This window comes from Trachemys scripta, chromosome 5, assembly GCF_013100865.1.
Source record: "Trachemys scripta elegans isolate TJP31775 chromosome 5, CAS_Tse_1.0, whole genome shotgun sequence".
Classification (NCBI taxonomy): Eukaryota; Metazoa; Chordata; order Testudines; family Emydidae; genus Trachemys; species Trachemys scripta.
In genome coordinates this window covers 38,809,863-38,829,248 of record NC_048302.1, presented here as the reverse complement: position 1 = coordinate 38,829,248, position 19,386 = coordinate 38,809,863, and the positions used below count along the sequence as shown (strand labels likewise).

The window sequence follows — 19,386 nt, the reverse complement described above, 5'->3', positions numbered from 1 at the left end:
GTGATTCTGCTGTGGGCTAGCTGCGATTGTTGGCTGCCTGACAACTGGGCAAGTGCAGCTGCAGGTCCTCATTCCTGAGAGAGTCTTTCAAGCTTACACAGAGCTCTTCATCAGGTCTGGGGACGGTAACCAGAGTGTCTGAGCTAAATACAAGGTAAGACAGAGTGCTGAGCATAAAGGGTTTATACATGCTATAGGAGACCACTTAAAATGAAGTGGACAGTTAAGGGTTAGCAGGCAGTAGGATGTGTTACAAATTGTCATGAGCCATAAAACCAGTGATGCTGTTCAGTCCGTGGTTTTTAGGGTCTAGCAGCATTCTGCATTTAAGTTCCCCAGCTTGTCTTTTGAGGTGTTGTGCATTGAGGGGCACGTGTTGCAGACAAATTCTAGAATCTACTAAGATTGTTTTTTAGGGACAAGTGGAAGGATCCTTTTGGGGTCTGTCTTGCTGCATTAGGAGAGTGTGGGGGTCACTCTTGCCCTGTTAAGACTCTTTGGCCTGAATTTACAAAAGGAGCTAGGCACCTAAGTCTCTTCTTTTGGGACTGCTGCAATGCACAAAACTCCCACTGAACCCTGTAGGTGCCTAAACTCACTTGATGCCTAAGTTTTCAAAATTCCCTAGCGGTCTGTTTCTGCCTCCCTGTAGGCACCTGGGTACCTATCTGCTGCCTATGCCCTAGAGTAATTTACAAACCAGGGGAAGATAGGCATTCCTCCGCCTAAGTCGTGTGCAGGGCTCAATCCAGTAAGCATACTCAGAGAGCACCTACTGGATCCAGGCCCCTTGGGTGAGTTCACACAAAGCAGCTGGTGTGGGGCAGGTCCCAGTGGGTAGGGTACTCAGCTGGGATATAGAGGACTACTAGCTGAAGTCCCCTTTCCACCTGAGGAGGAAAAGGGATTTGAACTGGAATCTGTTCAGGTGAGTGCTGTAATCATTGGACTGTGGGATATTCTGGTATGCAGCTCCCTCAAGCTCTCCTGGTGAAGCTGTTGGATTCTGAATAAATAGTAATTGAAGCAGAGGGACTGGATCCTCTGTCTCCCACCTCCCAGATGAATGCTCTAATCATCAGACTATAGAGTGATTCTAAAGCTTGTACTTCCTCTCGGGCCCAAATGACTCTGGGAGAAAATGGAAACATGCCAATCTTCTTGTGACCATTATTAAATCTTCATAAATGAAAAGGGTGCCAACAGCAGGATCTCTCGAATCTGAACCCTTTCAAATTTCAGATAAAGCAGTATGGGTTTGAATCCCTAGATCTGAACTTCACCCCTATCTTTTGGTTTCTGGGTTGAATCCGGAATGGGGCCTGTTTCCTAGTTCGTTTTAATATGGCTGAAATCTCCCAAGAAACTTGCAAAATTGCAACAGTATAAAATCCAAATTCAGACCCAAGTCTTGATCCAGCCTCAGAGTCTAACGATATCCTATATCTAATCCAAATCCAAACACTTCATTCCTAAACCCAACTCTACTCAAAGTTGTTTTTGTCACAAAGTCTCTTTCATTATAATGTCCTGATACCCATTTGTGTGTATGCCACATAATCTTATATACATAATTATACCCAAGCCATATTATTGTTTTCAGTGTACACAAGATTTATACAAACATGCTGAAAAACAAATCAGTCATACTGGAGGATTTCAGTTACCAAACACTACAGATTCAATTCAAGGAATTGGCATGTAGCTGAAAGTTTTAGTGATATTTTGCTTCCAGCATGAAAGGATGTAGGTTTGAGTTTGACATGCAAAGCTGCTGTTAACAAATAGGCTTCCTGTGACAGTCTGTTCACTTTTGCATAAACAAATTTGGGTAGTAGGAAGATGACAGCATGTGTATGTTTAATCACTTGGCTTTCTACTATGTTTGGTAAAAGTCTTAATCACTTCCCAATATCATGGCTATCGGTTAAGATAAAAGCTGTTTGTTTGTTTTTGTGATACAGTTCACAGTTCTAAATGCATCCAGTGCAGGATATTGGTAATTTCAATGGTCCCATATCTGATCATGTAGCCAGACAAAAATCTTTTATGGAATGGCTAAAAGGATGAAATGAATTTATATTTTTAGCTCTTATTCTCTAATGAATGTGAAAGTTATCCCTCATAGCAGGTGTAAAAAAGAGAATTCTGCTGAAATAGTTGTATATAGTTTAGCTAAAGAAAATAAAAGACGAACTAGAAACACAAAAGGAAATTAAGGCCAGGGCAGGCATAATAAATAATTGCAGTGCAACCTCTCCTTTCCTCCTTCTCTTTCTGCATGTTCTGTCTCTGACAACCCAACTTCTCAAACTCTTTGCAAGACTTTCATCCACAAGCTTAACCCCATATCTCTTCCTCCTTCTATCCCTAATTTATCTGTATTTCTTCTTCTGTCCTCCATATCTGTTTCTTCCACAACATTACAAGCAATGGGAGCTTCAGGTGCTCTCTGAAGTGTGAAGGGCAGCAACCCCCTTTCCCTGCCCTCCCCTCCTCTTCTCCTCCTCCCCCCCCCAAAAAAAGTAGAGAAAATGGCCTGTGGGTGGAAGAAGCCCGTGGTGGCTCTGCCCTCTCCAGGAAGCACTAAACACCTGACCCTTGAGGGGAACATGTGAAAGAATTTGGGGGCGGGATTGTGTGTTACTGTACAGCCTCTAGCAAAATGGAATCCCAGCCTAACTGGGGTCTTTGGGTGCTTTCGCAATACAGACAATTAAATATAACTCTAGTAAGGAAATGAGCATGATCTAATATATGTTGGCTTTATACCTTATTTCTGTTTCATAATAGCATTATAAAGCACTGTAGGTCTCACATATAGTTCATAGCAGAACCACCCTTCCTTATAAAACATTCTGTACATTCTGTACAGACCTGTTCTGTCTTCTGAAGAAGTGGTTTTTTACCCACCAAAGCTTATGCCCAAATAAATCTGTTAGTCTTTAAGGTGCCACCGTACTCCTTGCTGTTTTTATGGATACACACTAAAATGGCTACCCCCTGATACTAGACCACGTGTGCCACCAAGATGAATTATTGAAGTTGTCAAAAAGGGGAGATTGTCCACAATGAACAGCAATCTGTACTTCTCCAGTTAATTGAAAGGGTCAAAGTAGTGCTTCACCTTCTGAGGGGCTACATCACTGCAAAGGGAAATATGAGTTGCCAGTGAAGGGAATCCCTGTCATCAGAAAGCAATGCAAAAAGTCAAGAAGTCTTTTGATGGCCTTTAATAAAGTTCATTACTTTGAACTGCTCTGGGAAAGACCTGACACAGGTTTTTAGGAGATTTTTCTGAGCAGTAAGAGAGCTTGGCTGCATATTAAACATGAAGCCATGGTTTCTAAACGTTGCAATAATTTTGAAGACTTCATGCTGTTGGCATCCACTAAACACTGTGTTTTTGAATTAAATCAATGCAAAATTATACCCTCCTATGTTTGTCATCACATTTATGCATATCTCATTTCGTTCTGAGCTCTGAATGAAACAATCCATCTTTCTGGGTCACACACACACACCCTCCAGCCAGGGCTGAGTTTTGACCAAGACTGAATATCACAGTTATGAATGTCTCAGAAATGCCCCCAGGCCTTAGTGATTACAGCTGACATGGCTGGTGTCCCAATTCAGTGACGTGGGTTGTCATGTTCTCTCAGCATGAGTACTGGTGATTCATGTTGTATATAACTATGTTCAGCGGGGCTTGTCCTGTTTTGAATGAGATAAATCCAGGCACACACGGGCTCAGATTAATTTTCTTTTATTAGTTGGGGCTCTAGCATCCTGCACTAATCCACACTGAACTCCTACATGGGATGCTCATGTTACAACACTACGTTGGTCTGAAAGAGACATACCATTACAAGTCTTATGTTATGGATCCAGTATTATCATATGATATATTGTATTTATTTTATATGACCTATTGTGACCCCCCTTGACCCCATTTACAATCTCACCATGAGCCACAGTTTGAAAGACCCTTATTTACAAAGTATCTTTCACAAGCACTGTAACCCATCTCTAAAATTTTAAAGCAAACGTCTTCCCTGTTATTTAATACATGGCACATGTTCTCAAATGGTGTTACTCACAGATGTGTGCACGCTCCCTCAATAAGCAATTTTCTGTTCTCTTTTATCTTAGAATAGGACTCTGTAAATGAGGCCTAACAGTACTTGCCCTTTCAGCTGTAACTGCCAGTTTGGGGTGAGTGAAGCCGTCTGTGTATGCATGTGTATAAAAAGGTGGATGTTTGGGTCTGAGCCTGGCATATTGCTCTGTAATTCATCATCTGGGTTTCCAGCCCTGGAATGACAGAGACAGCACTCTGTAGGTCAGCTGAAACACTATAGCACATTCTCTCCCTGCTATATCCTGTTGGTTTATGGCTTCTCAGGGTCAGAGGGAGCTGGGGTTAATTCAGCAAAAGAATCCTCTGACTGTGACATAAATTCCATTGATTGTTCATAAATTGTGAAAGAAATTCTATGAACTGCTTTTTGGGGTTTTAAAGCTATGGGCCAGGAGGTTAATTATTTGCCTAAAGTTTCAACCAACTTTCAGTGCTAACAGATACCGGCTGTTGTTTGTGCTTTCTTGGGTCTACCTTTACACACACTTATTTAAATGTGATAATAAATCACTGTCTCATATTTAAAAAAATAGTTGTGTGGCTGATCTCCTAATTGATTATGCCATTTAAATAAAGAATAGAAACGCTTAGGATACTGTATTTGAAGTTGTTGTGCATTACAGTTTGGTGTGTGATGAGTTTATTTTTACAGCTACTTTTTTTTCAATACGTAGTAGCAAGGATGTGCTGAGTGTCAAGTCATTCCATTCTTTACCAGTTCCAATAAACAGGATTTGGGGGCCGGTGATGGACGATCGATGATCTTGCACATCAGATTTTTGAAGATATTCATGCATCTGATGATGAGTTAAGCATAGAGGGATAGACTTGATTCTTTCTCTGTCCCCCTCCCCCCACACACACACAATTTTAGCCAAGGAGCCTAATCCAAAAGCTTAATTAAGTCAATAGAAGGACTCCCAAAGAACTTACTTTGGATAAGCCCCTAAATGTTATCCCAACATATTTATTTCTTTAATGTTATATCTTTTAAAATTAATCCATAGCATAGAGTATAGCTTTCCTATATATTGTCACACTCTCTGTACAATAAGCTAGCTTTTAATTCTTGAAATAATGTTGAGAGAATTCCTTTTAGCTCTAATTCAGAGTAGATAAATTACAGGTAATACTAAAGTTGCATTAAAGTGACAAAATCAACTAGAACCTTGATTCTACATCTTAATTGTCAAAATATAAAGGTTTTTCTTCCCATTGTTTTCTTTTCCATATTTAATACATTTTTGGCAGTGTTCTGAAGCTCTTTTCATACTTTTAGAAAATCATATTTGAAGATATTTCCCCCTTCATGTGGACGCAACTGTGTTTAAAAGTTGAGGGCCAAATTCTGCTCTGTTATATTATGCAACTTGTTAATATGAATTGCACAGATATAATTAAGACCAGAATTGGCTCTGCATATCAGTATCTTTATGCATCCGTATCTCATCCATGAACAGCTTCCAAATGTCTTTAAATAGGTTGTCTCTGTTCAATAACCTGTAGATACGCTTTTTTTTAAACCAATAGATGAAAAAAAAGAGATCAAGACCCAAAGCTAAGGACTCTGCATTCCTAAACCTTTCAGCTTATACATCATTATTCTATTTATCTCCATGCAAGAGTTATATCTTCAAAAATACCTGTAAAGTCTCATGAAGCTGTCAGCTTCTTGTTGTCTACTACTAGTGGATGAGAAAGATATATTCTTAGAAAGAATAGTTTTCTTGAATGCAAGAAACTTCTTTAGATCAAATGAGTTACACACCTAATAGTTTGATTAATGTGTATAGTTTAAAAGAATACCAGCACTGGGTTCACTGAGGTCATAGGTTTTAATGCTCCTTTCTTGGGGAAGCAAAAATCATTCCATTCCACTGATAGGTGCAAAGAATCAAACTTGAGCTGTTCTCATTCTTTTAAGTAATGTTTGGTAGAGTTATGGCTAAAATTATTAATTTGATTATAAAACTAGTAATGTTCTCTGTCTGATTAATAATTTGCTTCTTCCTTTATTGCCACAATTCAAATAACTTATTGACTTTTGCAGAATTGTAATTTCTGATTGGCCTTTGACTTTTAAAACAAACAAACAAAACTCCTACCATATGATAAAGCTTTTGATGGTCCATCCTGGTTGGATGCTTATCTGAAACTAATCTAGACTCTTCAAACCTCTTCACTCTGTAAAATTAAACTAGAAATCTCCAAGAACAGACTTTCTCTATTGTCGCTCTAATGCCCAAGAATAAGGGATGGCTGAGCACATAAAAAGGAAAAAAATACTAAAAGGTCTGGTTAAAACAACCTGAAAAACTGTTCTTTCCAAAAAAGAAAAGAAATCAGGATTTCCCTTTTGGTGGTTCTAATTTTACTTGAGAGTAGGAAACACATTTGGTTGAGTCACAGAAAAGCAGTTATGGTTCTCCCTTGTAGCTGAGGATATACACATGTTGCCTCTTGGCTAGGGAACATCCACAACAAAAAGGTTCTGTTTTTATAATCAGGGGAGCAAAAACAAAATACAGAAATACTTGGCCACTTGTGTTCAGATCATATCCAGTTAGAATCCTGATTAGAATGTAGGAAGTATAGGTCCTTTCAACAAGAAACCTCCAGCCCAAGAAACACCTCTTAATGAACCACAGCTGAAGACCTTTTCTCCATTTTTGGCAGGTAATGGAATCATTATGTCCCAATGCAAGATCTCTTCTCTCACCCCAATGAAGGAATATAACCCCACCCCTCATATCCAGCTAAGTTCAGGGTATATAATTGCACGAGAATTTTGGCTTTTCTGGTTCTGGTCCCAATTGGAAACCAGAAATATTTGAAAACCTGTATTGTATCTTTCAAACCATTATAAAATAGCTTGGCTTTTGACATGAGAGAAATTTTTAAGCTATTACTAAATGGTTTTGTTTATCCCTGCTGAAGCCCTGAACATCCAATGGTACATTTAAATGATTGATGTTAAACCAAATGAGCAAAATATTTGGGAAGGGTAAAAATACCCCTCTTATTTATTGTCTGCTCTATCCTTTGAGCCTAATTGTCTAGTTTGTAAACAGAACAGTTAGGTACAGTGGTTGGCCAAGCTCACTGCTTGAATACTGACCCATTTGGTATTACCCAGTTTGGCCTTGCTAGTATCCAGTAGTAATAATTTCAAAAGTGCCTTATTTACGTAAGCCACACAGGCACATTTGAAAATTTGACCCCATAACTGTAAAATTGGGGAAATGGAAATTGCACCTTATTTGCAATGAGATTTTTATCTCCTCTGAGTCCATATATCATTTTACACTTCATTTAGACATAAATACTTAACTGAATATTATCTTAAAGTATTTGGAAGGTGAAAAAGTGCTAGAGAAATCAATATTAAGTATTTAATCTTCACAAGATAATCCATCTGTGTGGTGATTTTTGTTCCCACTATTCCTTGTTAAAGTCAATGGGAGCTGTGCCATTGATTTCAGTAGACAGTGAATCATTTCTTAGTGACTGTTGTGGTTTTTTTCCTCTCTTTCTCTTTCCCTCTGTAGGTACGTATATAAAATAATAATCAAATTAATGCTCTATATTCTTATGAACACAAAACTCCTATTTACTTTAGTGGGGGTTCAAGGTGTGGAACTGTAGCAGTATAAAGTGTATGTGTAAAGAGTGAGGCATTCCAGAACAGATAAAATTCTAAGCATATGCCACAGATTATAATTTTGTTCTATCTTTTAACCTTTTGCCCATCTCAACTTGCTATTGAATGCTGTCATCACCCCACATTATCTCTAACTAAAAGGGGCTCTTGCAACTCCCTTTCTGGACTGCCCTATTGATCACCTGGTAGGGGGTGTTGCATATGTGATCCAGATGTCCCTGTTGCATAACCACTTCTCCCCAGGAGAATTGTCTCCATTCCACCAGAATTGTGTGGTGATGGATTTTTTTTTTTTTTTTTTTTAAACTCTAATCAACTTTAGGCTGCTCTCAAATCAGGTATTTAAACCCAGGGAATTTCAGAGCTGCAGTTCAACAAAGTCCCTTTGAAAATCACCTTTTAAAAATAATACACTTAAAATGCCCCTTCTATAGAGCCTCTAGTAATCTTTATAAGACAAGTTCATTGCAGGTATATGAGTTGATCCTACAAGATGCTAAGTGCCTTATGGAAGGTTCTGAGCGTCCTCAACACTCGGCAGGATTGGCTCCTTAAAAATAATTTCCTGTAAGATCATTTAAAAAAATACATTTTATTTTAAATTAAGCACATTGGGCCTGATCCAGTGCTCACTGGAATCAGTGGAAAGGCTGCCTCTGGCTTCAGTTGACCCACTGTACAAAATCTTAAACTGAACCAGCATTCAGGGCTCATATACTTTTAAACATACTATCTGATACATTGGTGCTCTAACTCTGTCAAATTCTAAATTAACTAATATAAAGAAACTCCAGTAAATCAGACAGGATGATACAAGGCTAGATGAATCACATATAACACTAATAATTGTAACAAGAAATTACCTATCAGTGAGAGAACAAGCTACACATTAACCATTAGAGGTATCTCATGGATGGATATTAATTTAAGTGAAATTAAACAAAACGAATGCCAGTGCAATGTAATTAGGCTTGGAAGTATTTGTTTTTTACTGGTAAATGTCAGTAACTATTGATTTCACTGTGTGTACACATGTGTACACACACAAAATATTTTCATTGATCATGATTGAAATTTACAGATAGGCAAAGTAAGAACAATGCTGCTTGAGAACTAGAGTTTGATTTTTAAGGATATTTACATTTGACCTGTAATGTGGACAAATTGTGCTTTAACAGGTATAAACTTTAGCTTTTTGAATCTCAATGTCTGCTGACATTAAATTGTTGTCTGATCCCCCACCCCTAGTTTCCCACAACTGAAAATTTAAATAGATAAAAATAAAAGGCTTACAACCCAAAATTTTGAACGACTGAACATTTTTAAAAAATTAAATAAACATTGAAAAATGCTTAAAAATAAATATTGATATTATCCATTGAAATTATTTAAAATATATTTTGCCAAACCTAAGTGAATGAAGATCCTCCTAAGACTGCTTAATCATAGGCCTGGTCCCCACTAAGCCCCCACTTCGGACTAAGGTACGCAAATTCAGCTATGTTAATAACGTAGCTGAATTCGAAGTACCTTAGTCCGAACTTACCGCGGGTCCAGGCGCGGCAGGAAGGCTCCCCCATCGATGCCGCGTACTCCTCTCGGCGAGCTGGAGTACCGGCGTCGACAGCGAGCACTTCCGGGATCGATTTATCGCATCTTAACCAGACGCGATAAATCGATCCCAGAACATCGATTGCCTGCCGCCGGACCCTCTGGTAAGTGAAGACATACCCAAAGATACAGTAGTTCTTGAAATAGATGCTACATGTGTGGCTCTTGTCTCTATGCCTGTTTCCCTTTCCACTTTTTGTAAGCTCTTCAGGGTGGGACTCTCTTCTATTATGTGTTTGTAAACTGTCCTGATCTCAATAGAGACCTTTAGACCAGTGGTCCCCAAACTTTTTACCTCGTGCCTCCTCCTTACCCCTGTTTAATAATTAGTGGTTGTTTAATAATTAGTAACTTCTAACAAAATATTATTCTAATGGTTTTTATATCCAGTTTTTCCCTAGATTTTTGAAAGTGAGTGTCAATTTTGGGAACTCTGGTTTATTACAGTGTCGGCAAAAGAAGTTGGGAGGTATCACCCCTGTGTCACCAGGCTTAAGACATTTGACCATAGCTGCTGAACTCATTGATAGGAAAATAACATTTTTATAGTTCCAGAAGATATGAGAAGTTGGGGCCAGATTCTGATACCCAACTCATGTTGTAGTTCCTTACTCCACAAGTGGTCTGATTAAATCAGAGGAACTGTTCATAGGGTAAGGTCCTACAAGATGTGGCGGAATCTAAAAATTTGTATGTATTTAAAGACCTAGCCAATTCAATTTGAGGTCATTCACAATATGTTCCGGACACTAATACAGCTTAAAAACTAAATTTATTTAAAGTAATACATGGAAATTTAATAATGACATCTTACTTTTCATAAAACTGCCATATGGTTTCCTATTGTGTAGTAGTTTTGTTTGATTCCATATTAGGATTACATTTATTTTTATTAAATTGAGTTATTTTTTATTTAAATAAAAACTCGAAATAGTATGTCTAGACCTGGGGTCAGCAACCTTTGGCACGTGGCCCATCAGGATAATCCACTGGCGGGTTGCGAGACATTTTGTTTACGTTGACCCTCCCCAGGCATGGGCCCCCTGCAGCTCCCAGTGGCCGCGGCTGCCACTTCCCACAGCTCCCATTGGCCGGCAGCAGCAAGCCACAGCCACTGGGAGCTGTGGTGGGCTGTGCCTGCAGATGGTCAATGTAAACGAAATGTCTCGTGGTGCCAGCGGATTACCCTGTTGGGCCGTGTGCTGAAGGTTGCCAACCCCTAGTCTAGACTTTGAATTAATTCCAAATCCTAGTGTGGTTTGTCTGAGGCATCTGATGGTTTTGTCAGAGAAAATTAAGTAATTTGTTGAACAGTTTGACTTTGAACAATGGAGATGTGACAGTCAGTGAAATATAACTACAAGGATAGCTGCAGCATTTACTATGTTTATGTCACTCAAGTTTGTTGTGCTCTTCTTAGTCAGACAGCTGCTATTTTTTTATTTAGTTGATTATTATGGGTGTCAGATATCATTTGCATTTATAAAATTATTTTGGGTATGTTGTCTGAGGATGTTAGCAAATGTAGTATGGTCAGATACAGAAACTATGTCTGGAGAACATTGAATGTAGGAAACCTCCAGCAATATTCAGACTGGGGTATACAGATCAGATTGGCTCACATGGGGCTTACTAGCAGGGCCGCAGCTGTCAGCGTAACAAAAAATCAGACCAGCTCTTATGAAGATTATAGGCATAAGGGTGTTGAACATTTTTTTGTTTATTAAAAATTGGCCTTTGTCATAGATGTTTTTCAAATTACATGTATCCAAAATATTTTATTAGATCAACATTAGGGGATGGGAAGGATTTTTGCCAACATCTCATCCTTCTGTGTTACACATAAAATAATTAAATTAAGATCTTTCATTTTTAAAGAGAGATCAATATTTTAAAACATTTTAATTTGTTGTTTACTGTAAAGAACAATGATGCTACCGTAGACAAGACCACAAATTGGTCCATCTCCAACATTCTGACCCTAAAAAATGTTTTGTTTTGTTTTTAACCGCCTATCTCAAAACTTAGAGTAGAATGGTTAATGTTGATGCTAACATCCTTTAGTCTAAAGATTCTACTCAGGAGATTTTTCTGTGTGGTGAGATGACTTGCATATTTACACAGTATCTCAATACCAGTTTATTAGTGGTATATCTAAAAAAGAAACTGGGTGTGCTGTACAAAAACCATGCTACATTATTAATCTTTATTTCTTTTTAAGGTTGGTAACTTTTTTTTTTTTGGTAGGGAGAGGAGAAAAGAGGTGGATATGCAAGATCTGGGAAAACATGAGTTGCTGAAGATTTTCATTTCTTAACATTATTCATCTTATTTTTAATCTCTTCCACAAACACAAAAGATCGATTCCCTTCCTGATCACAGAAGGTTTACACCTGTAAATCCCCAAGTATTTATTGTGGCTGACTTGATCTGAAGCTAGGATTGGACTTCCAATGTTTACATTTGACTTTCGCTGGTATTTGGTTGATCACAGACAAATCCCAAAGCATAGATGGATAATGTCTCCTCCCCAGCAGCATTCATTATATAGCACTTGCTCCGCCTGTTTTAATGTCTAATACTTCTTAACTTTCTTAGAGTGAGAGAACCTCTCATTCAAGACTTAAGATATATTCCAGTATGAAATACACCCTCGGGCAAAAGTTTAACAGGAAAACATAGAAGAAATATATAGTTTTTATTATTTTTGAATATGCTTTGGAACAAAGGTGTTTTTCTTCTTTTAGGACAACTTGAAATTTAGCCAGTAGGGCCAAAAATGGCCTTTATTGTGCAATCTGCACACACATTAGAAAGCACCTGTTCACTCAGTCTCATTAAGGAATCCACTATTGTGATTTATTTTGTGAGCAGGTGATCACTGATATAAATAAAGGTAGCACAATCTAATCCAAAGTGACGAAGGGAATTTTTGGCCAGGTATATGGAGGATTGAAGATTGCATACATCCCAACTCTTGAAATCCAAATCAGGTTTCATTTATTCAAGGGGGAAGGGGGGAGGAGGAAGCACGTAATAATTTAAAAAGCTGACATAATACGTTTTCATTCCCCACACACATATACGTATGTACATACGTACGTACATACATACATACATATATACACACACAGGCATTTCTAAGTCAGTTACAAAGAGGTTAGGATTTTGGGGTTGTACTAAAGGTTCTGTAGTTGCAGGTTCAAATTTGGCTTGAATAGGACCTATCATTGATCCTGCAGAACCCTAGGGATATATAGCTTGTACATAAACTGGGTAACTACATGCTTACAGTTTAGTCATGCAGCCAGTTTGCCTGCCTAAAAGGGCCAATTGCTCACATAAAAGCAAATAAACATAGGTGTGTTCATATTTTGGGCACATATATGAAATGTTTTAGAAAATTTCACTGGTAAAGAAATAAGAAAAATAAGAATAAGCATAAAATGAGTTAGGATCTTATTAAAGATGTTTTATCAATTATCACTGATGCTATAGTTATGGTTGAGAAGTCACTTGTATAATTCAGTAAAATATGAGGCCATAATGACTTGTCACCCCATCAACCCACAGTATCCATGTCTGTTGAATGGTAAAAAGTAGATAGGAATTCTGAGCTGCATACCAGAGAGTTGTAAGGTACAAATTTACATTATGTGATGGCTGATCATAGGCAGGCTTTATCAGGTACAACATGTTGATATAAAGTCACAGTGTTGCCCTCTACTGGCAACCACTGAAAGCTGTTAAACATCTATTCATCAAGAACCATAAACAACACAATAAATTTGTGAAGAACAGTATTAATAAATTTCAGACCAGCTCTAAGCTATCCCTGTAAGCAAAAGTCTTCCTCTGTATGAAGAATGGGGGGTAGCACTTAGCTGTCAGCACTCATCTGCTTACAGACCTCTGCAGACTTTACCTTCAAAATACAAAAGCTTTAAAACATAAAAATGTCAGCTGGATTAATTAAATGTTTGAGCACCAGCAGCTCCTACAGAGTTCGAAGGCTCATGGCATAAATTAGGGACATCAGGGGTCATGAGAGATAGTGTCATGTTTCAAACAGATGTGAAACTTCTAATTCAGAACACACAGAAGCCTTGTTAAAAAATACTTTGCCAAGTCCATACATTTGTACTTAATAAGATAAGGCAGGGTGGAGGTAAGGGGAGTGTTTGCATTTCACAAGTACTCCATTGCCTTATTTCTGTTGTTTTTTCATTTAGGTGGGATCTTTCCTCACAGGCATTAAAGAACGGGCCAGCCTATTAAAGGCCAAGTTGTACAACCCTTACTCGAGAGTTGGCCTCACTCAAATGAATTCAGTCAATGGCTCCAAGAAGGCTATACATGCAGCAGTGAAACCCAGTGGGTCAGCTGTAATGTAACCAAAGTGTGTCACTTTAAAAAACTATTTCTCTAGGCTGGCTCCAATGCACACTTTTGCAATTCCTCAACTTTTTGTTCATATGGAACAAAACATCCAACAAGTTTCTGTTAAACACTCAAGGACGAGCACCTCAAACAGTGAAATGAAGACCTGAAAGGGAGCAGGGGTGGTCTGCTTTGCTGCAAGTCAGAATGAATGTCCCTATAGTCAGCTGTACCTTTCCTTCACTCGCTCTTTGGCCTTGGGCAAATCAGTGCAACTTGTCCTGAGTTTTCCTATCTTTAAAATGGAGATAATCTTACTTACTTACTTACCTTACAGGGTTGATGTGAAGATCAGTTAATGTTTATATAGTGCTTGGAACCTGTCAAAGTTCTGCATGCATGCAAAGACTTTTTTTATGAACAACTGAGTTTTCCTAGATTGGCTGAAAGGGGTTTGTTGTATCTGCACATAAAGGTGTGTTCTCCAGGCAGCAATGTGATTAGCCGGAACAGATTCCATTTAGTTGGAAAATTATTAGTGTAGATTAGCTTGTTGAAAAATATGTTTGGTGATGGAAGCAATCTGATTTTGCTGATAAGCCTTTTGTGTGCAATTAGCCTAGATGCTGGAGTCTTATTCCAGGATATTGCCTAAAATATTCAAAACGAAAAATTTACGTAAGAAATTGTAAAATTTATCATTAGTTTAAATTATGGAATAGCTACAGAAAACCTCTACTGAGTGGATCTGAATGGCCCAGCCTCTGAGTTACATAGTATAAATTCAGAGTGACTTCACTGAAGTCAGCAGAAACTATCCTGATTTACATCAATTTCAGTGTCCAATCCCTGTGAGGTACAGCAGGTTTCTTGTGAGGTGCTGAGTGCTCTCTACTCCCACTGGGGTCATTGGGCACCTCACAGAAGCTGCTGTGCCTCCCGTAGGGCAGATCTTGTTGCCCTTCTTTTTGTTAAATGCAACAAATGAACAGAAGTGGGTTTTGTAATTAAATTGGCTTGTGACACTCAAATGGCTCTAATGATGAATAGATGTGAAGTGAGGGAAATGTACTGTACTTTGAGAACAGTTAATGACTAACCTTGTACTAGCCACAATAGAATTCATCCTAGCATAGTTGTCACCAGGACTGCAGCTTTTTTTTTTTAAATCCCTCTCTGCATGTATTCATATTTCATGACAAAATCAAGCAGCTGAAAGTGATACTTTGATCCAGCCTTACATGTTGTCCAAACAGATCTTTTGTTCTTTATATGTAGTTTCCCTAATGCTCAGATCTTTCTCTCTGTTTGAACTGAACATGAACACTAGAACAGAAAAATGTTTGACACAACCATGCTGTGCTGCTTTGATGTACTGAGGCAATGCTTTCTTTCCTCTGTCTGCATTTGTTGACTCTGATGCTTATCTTATTTTCAGGTGAGCGCCCTTACCAGTGTCCTTACTGTGACAAGGCTTTCAGCAAGAATGATGGACTAAAGATGCACATTCGCACCCATACAAGGGTAAGCGTGGCCCACTTGCTTTAATTGTTACTTAAGAACCATGATTGTCCATGGACAATGCAGGGAAATAAATTATTGCTGTTTGTATAAAGGGGGGATGTTTCAAAGATATTAGTTGTGCTTCAAAACAGAGGAAAAGGGCATAAAAATTAATAATCTTAGAATTCTATTTCTGATTCCTACATTGATCTGCATGTGACCTTGGACAAGTTGGTTTATTTTTTTTGTGCCTCATTTTTCCACATATAAAAAGGAGTAATTATTACTATCTTCCTAACAGAGTTGTCTTGGAACTTGTTCAGTGTTTAAAATCAATTAATAGGTTAGTGTCTCTATAAAAACATCATTATTATTAAGAGGGAGAGTTAAATGCCCAACCTTTTTGTATTTCTCTCACCTCCAAATCTAGTCTCTGGCAAACTCTGTCTGTCTTAATAACAATAATAGCATGTGCAGCGCTTTTACCCTATTAATTGATTATAAATATCAATTAAGTCTTAAAACAACCTTGTGAAGAAGGTAGAAATAATATCTGTAGTGCAGGCTGGAGATGTCTCTGAAGATTATTCTCTGAACTTAGGATCACAGATATCCCTGGAGTCGTCTGTTCTGGTTTAAAAGGCTCGTCATGTATATCTATTTACTGAAGACAACCCTTGCCCCCACTTTGTCCCCTTGTGCGTGTCTAGCAAAAGGGATGGCTTTAAACAGGCAGCTGTGAATTCTGCTTGCATATGAGAATCCCAAGTGATGTAAAGTCATCATAACCAGCTTTATGCTATTTACTTCTGGTCTCCCCTACCCCCTCGTAGAAACCATGTTGGGGACAGATTCTAGGCTGGGTGTGCATTTAACACCCTTTGTGGAATAGAAAAGTATTGTAAATTTCACTTTGTGTAGCTAGATCTTGATCACCTGCATAATGCAGACAATGAAGTGCTCACAGATGCATATTATTTTTGCAGTCTGAGGAAATTAGTCATTTCAAAGAAGTAAGAAGTTTTTATTTGCCAGAACTGGAATACTTTCAGAATTGCTCTTCTGAGAAGTGTAATTCACTGGGATTTTCCTTCTGTTATTTATGCATTTAGGTATCCATAATAACTCACCTCTGTAAGGAATTTTTATATATATACACATATTGTCTTCTCAGTCTGGCAGCTTGCTAGAGCCTTTTACGTAATATGTTGCTTACATGTATTCCCATATGTCTTTCCACATTGCCACTGTTGTATGTAAGAAAAACACCTTTAAAATTTGCCAGCTGGCTTTAAAAGACATGTAAAATATGGGACTGAATGAAAGATGGACTAAGCACTTACGTGAATATGAGGTAGGAGGAAAAAGGAAATGGTTCAAGCTCTGCTTCTGCATGACAGAACAGCTCAACTAGACATGCTAACTATTCAGTCTGCAGCAACAAGGAGACATTGGTAATTGGATTTTACTGAGTGGAAATTTGTTTTCTATAAACGTTGTGTATTGCTAAAGAACATGATAAAGTTCTTCTTCAAGTGATGGTCTCTAAGTGTATTCTGTTTGAGGTGTGCATGAGCCTGAGATCAAAAGATTTTTTGCTAGCATTAACTGGAATTTTTCAACATACGTGGTCCCTATCTATATTCCACTACCCACCCTCCTTTGTCTCTGCTGTGGAGTCTTATCCTGGGTATTCATGCTAGAAAGGTAAATGGGGAGGTAGTCAGTCCACATTGCCATTTATACCCTCTGGAGGAGGCGAAGGGCACAGGTGCAGACCAACAGACACCGCTAGCAAAAATATTCTTGTCTCAGGCGCATGGTTTGCATGCTCACCTGGAGTGGAATACAACTAGAGACCCCACATCTCAAAGAACTCCATTTATTGGACAGGTAAGTAACCTTTCTACTTGATGTTAAAAATGACTCAAACAGAATTTATTGTTGTAATAATACAATTATTTAATCAAAATAGCATCAGTTCAGAAACCAAGAAAACAGCATTTCTTCAGCAAACTCAACTCATGCCATATGTAGTATGATGATTTCAATACATCTGAGATGTCATGACTGCCCAATAGGAGGCTGGAATGTCCTATTTCTCCTCTTTTTTGACAAGCAAATGAGTGGAAATCCTTGCAGCCGTGTTGTGGGTAGACACAGAATTCTCTTTGAATTCCTGGTTTTAGTGCTGTCAGGTTGTTTATATACCACTTAACCCATAGTTCTGAAGTTTAAAAGTCAAGTTTGTTTATATATGAATGACATTTTATATAAGCTCACACCAGAGTAGGGATCTTTCATTTCAAAATAGTGGGGCTCAGTACTGGCCTGTTTTGAGTAAACAAGCTTATCGCTATAATTAAGTTGCTTTCATGCTCCCCTCGCCTTCACACCCCAACTCCATATTTGCATCAGGATAGCAGAAAATTTAATTTCTATGAAGGTGTCATTGTTTTAAAGGTAACTAATAGTGTAAAATAAAATACTATCGATTTTCAGACCAGAAGGAATCATTATAATCATGTAGTCTGACAGAATACAAGTCATGGAATTTCACCCAGTAATTCCTGCATTGAGCCCATAACTTCTGGTTGAGCTAGCGCATATATTTTAGAAAGACATTCAGTCTTCATTTAATGACTTCAAGACTTCATGTGATGGAGAATCCATCAGTGGTTGTTCCAATAGTTAATTATCTTTGCACATATCTAAATACGCAACTTAACCACTTAAATTAGCTTAATTCAGATAACACACTGGAAACTGTGATTTTTCTTAATGAAAGTACACCTCTACCCCGATATAATGCTGTCCTCGGGAGCCAAAAAATCTTACCACGTTATAGGTGAAACCGTGTTATATTGAACTTGCTTTGATCCGCCAGTGCGCGCAACCCCGCCTCTCCCCCCCCCCCTCCCGAGTGCTGCTTTACCGCGTTATATCCGAATTTGTGTTATATCAGGTCGTGTTATATCGGGGTAGATCACCTTCCATCCTGAGTGCTTCTGACAATTTTAGAGAAATTTTGATCATTCAGTATTCCCTCCGCCGTCAAACCACTTCTGCATCCCTGAGGTTACACACTGCAAACCCCAGTTTGATCAGTAAATAGCTAGTGGATTTGATCCAAAGCTCACTGAAGTCAAAACTTGATTAGACCCTATGTGTGCACAGATGCAGGTTGAGGGTTTGGGTTTCCTGAAAAACTGAGCAAGCTTCAGCCTCACACGAAATAAAACCCCAAAAGTATTTGACATTTTGACTGATTTCTGCTTAGCTATGATTATCTTTATCCTTTAATGATATCCTTTCAGACTTTAAGTAAAAGCACATTTAAGAGTTTAAATAAAAGTATAAGATACATTAATTTTCCTTTGTTTCTAGGAAACTGAAAAATAAAAAGACAAGATCGTGAACAATTACTCTTTCAAAAGCAATTTATAGCTTTTAAGGAAAAGCAGAAAAAAATGTACATTCTCTTAATTTATATAAATGGGCCCAAAATCAAAGTTTACATTTGCATTTCCAGTAATTCTTAAATATTTTAATAAAAATAGAATAAATAAACCAGTAAACATTCTTAAGTGGCAACATTTCTTGGAGTTAAAATTAAATTAAATTAAAAATTAAATTAATGGAGATATCACATCTCCTAGAACTGGAAGGGACCTTGAAAGGGACCCTAATGGTAGCAGCTGTTGGCAGCCAACCTTTCACTGCCAGAGTTGCTACATTTCCCTGGGCCACTTCCCCACAGCTCTCCTGCTTCTCCCTTTTTCACCCTTACCTTAGGGCTCCCTTATCAATAACTTGAGGGTGTCTTCATTAACCAGTCCTTCAGCCGCATTTCCGCTCCCTGGCTCTTCCCTGCCTGACTGGAGTGAGCTCTTTTTATAGTATCAGCAGGGCCTTAATTAGAGTCAGGTGGTCACATTAGCTTAATGGCTTCACCTGACTCTTTGCAGGTTAATTGGAGTCAGATGTTCTCATTAGCCTGGAGCAGCCCCTGCTCTGGTCAGTCAGGGAACAGAAAACTGTTAATCCAGTGGCCGGTATATCTGCCTTCTGCTATTCTGCTGTACCCAAC

At 38.3% G+C, this 19,386-nt stretch overlaps 1 protein-coding gene across 8 annotated transcripts in view; it reads left to right on the top strand.

Annotated features, from left to right (window-relative positions):
• PRDM5 (PR/SET domain 5) overlaps nt 1-19,386 on the top strand; it is a 138,012-nt gene that overhangs the window by 89,661 nt on the left and 28,965 nt on the right. For all 8 annotated transcript variants that reach the window (XM_034771862.1, XM_034771863.1, XM_034771860.1 and 5 more), the window contains one exon: nt 15,232-15,317. In XM_034771862.1, the coding sequence (XP_034627753.1) occupies nt 15,232-15,317 (86 nt within the window). The remainder of the gene's footprint in view (nt 1-15,231; nt 15,318-19,386) is intronic.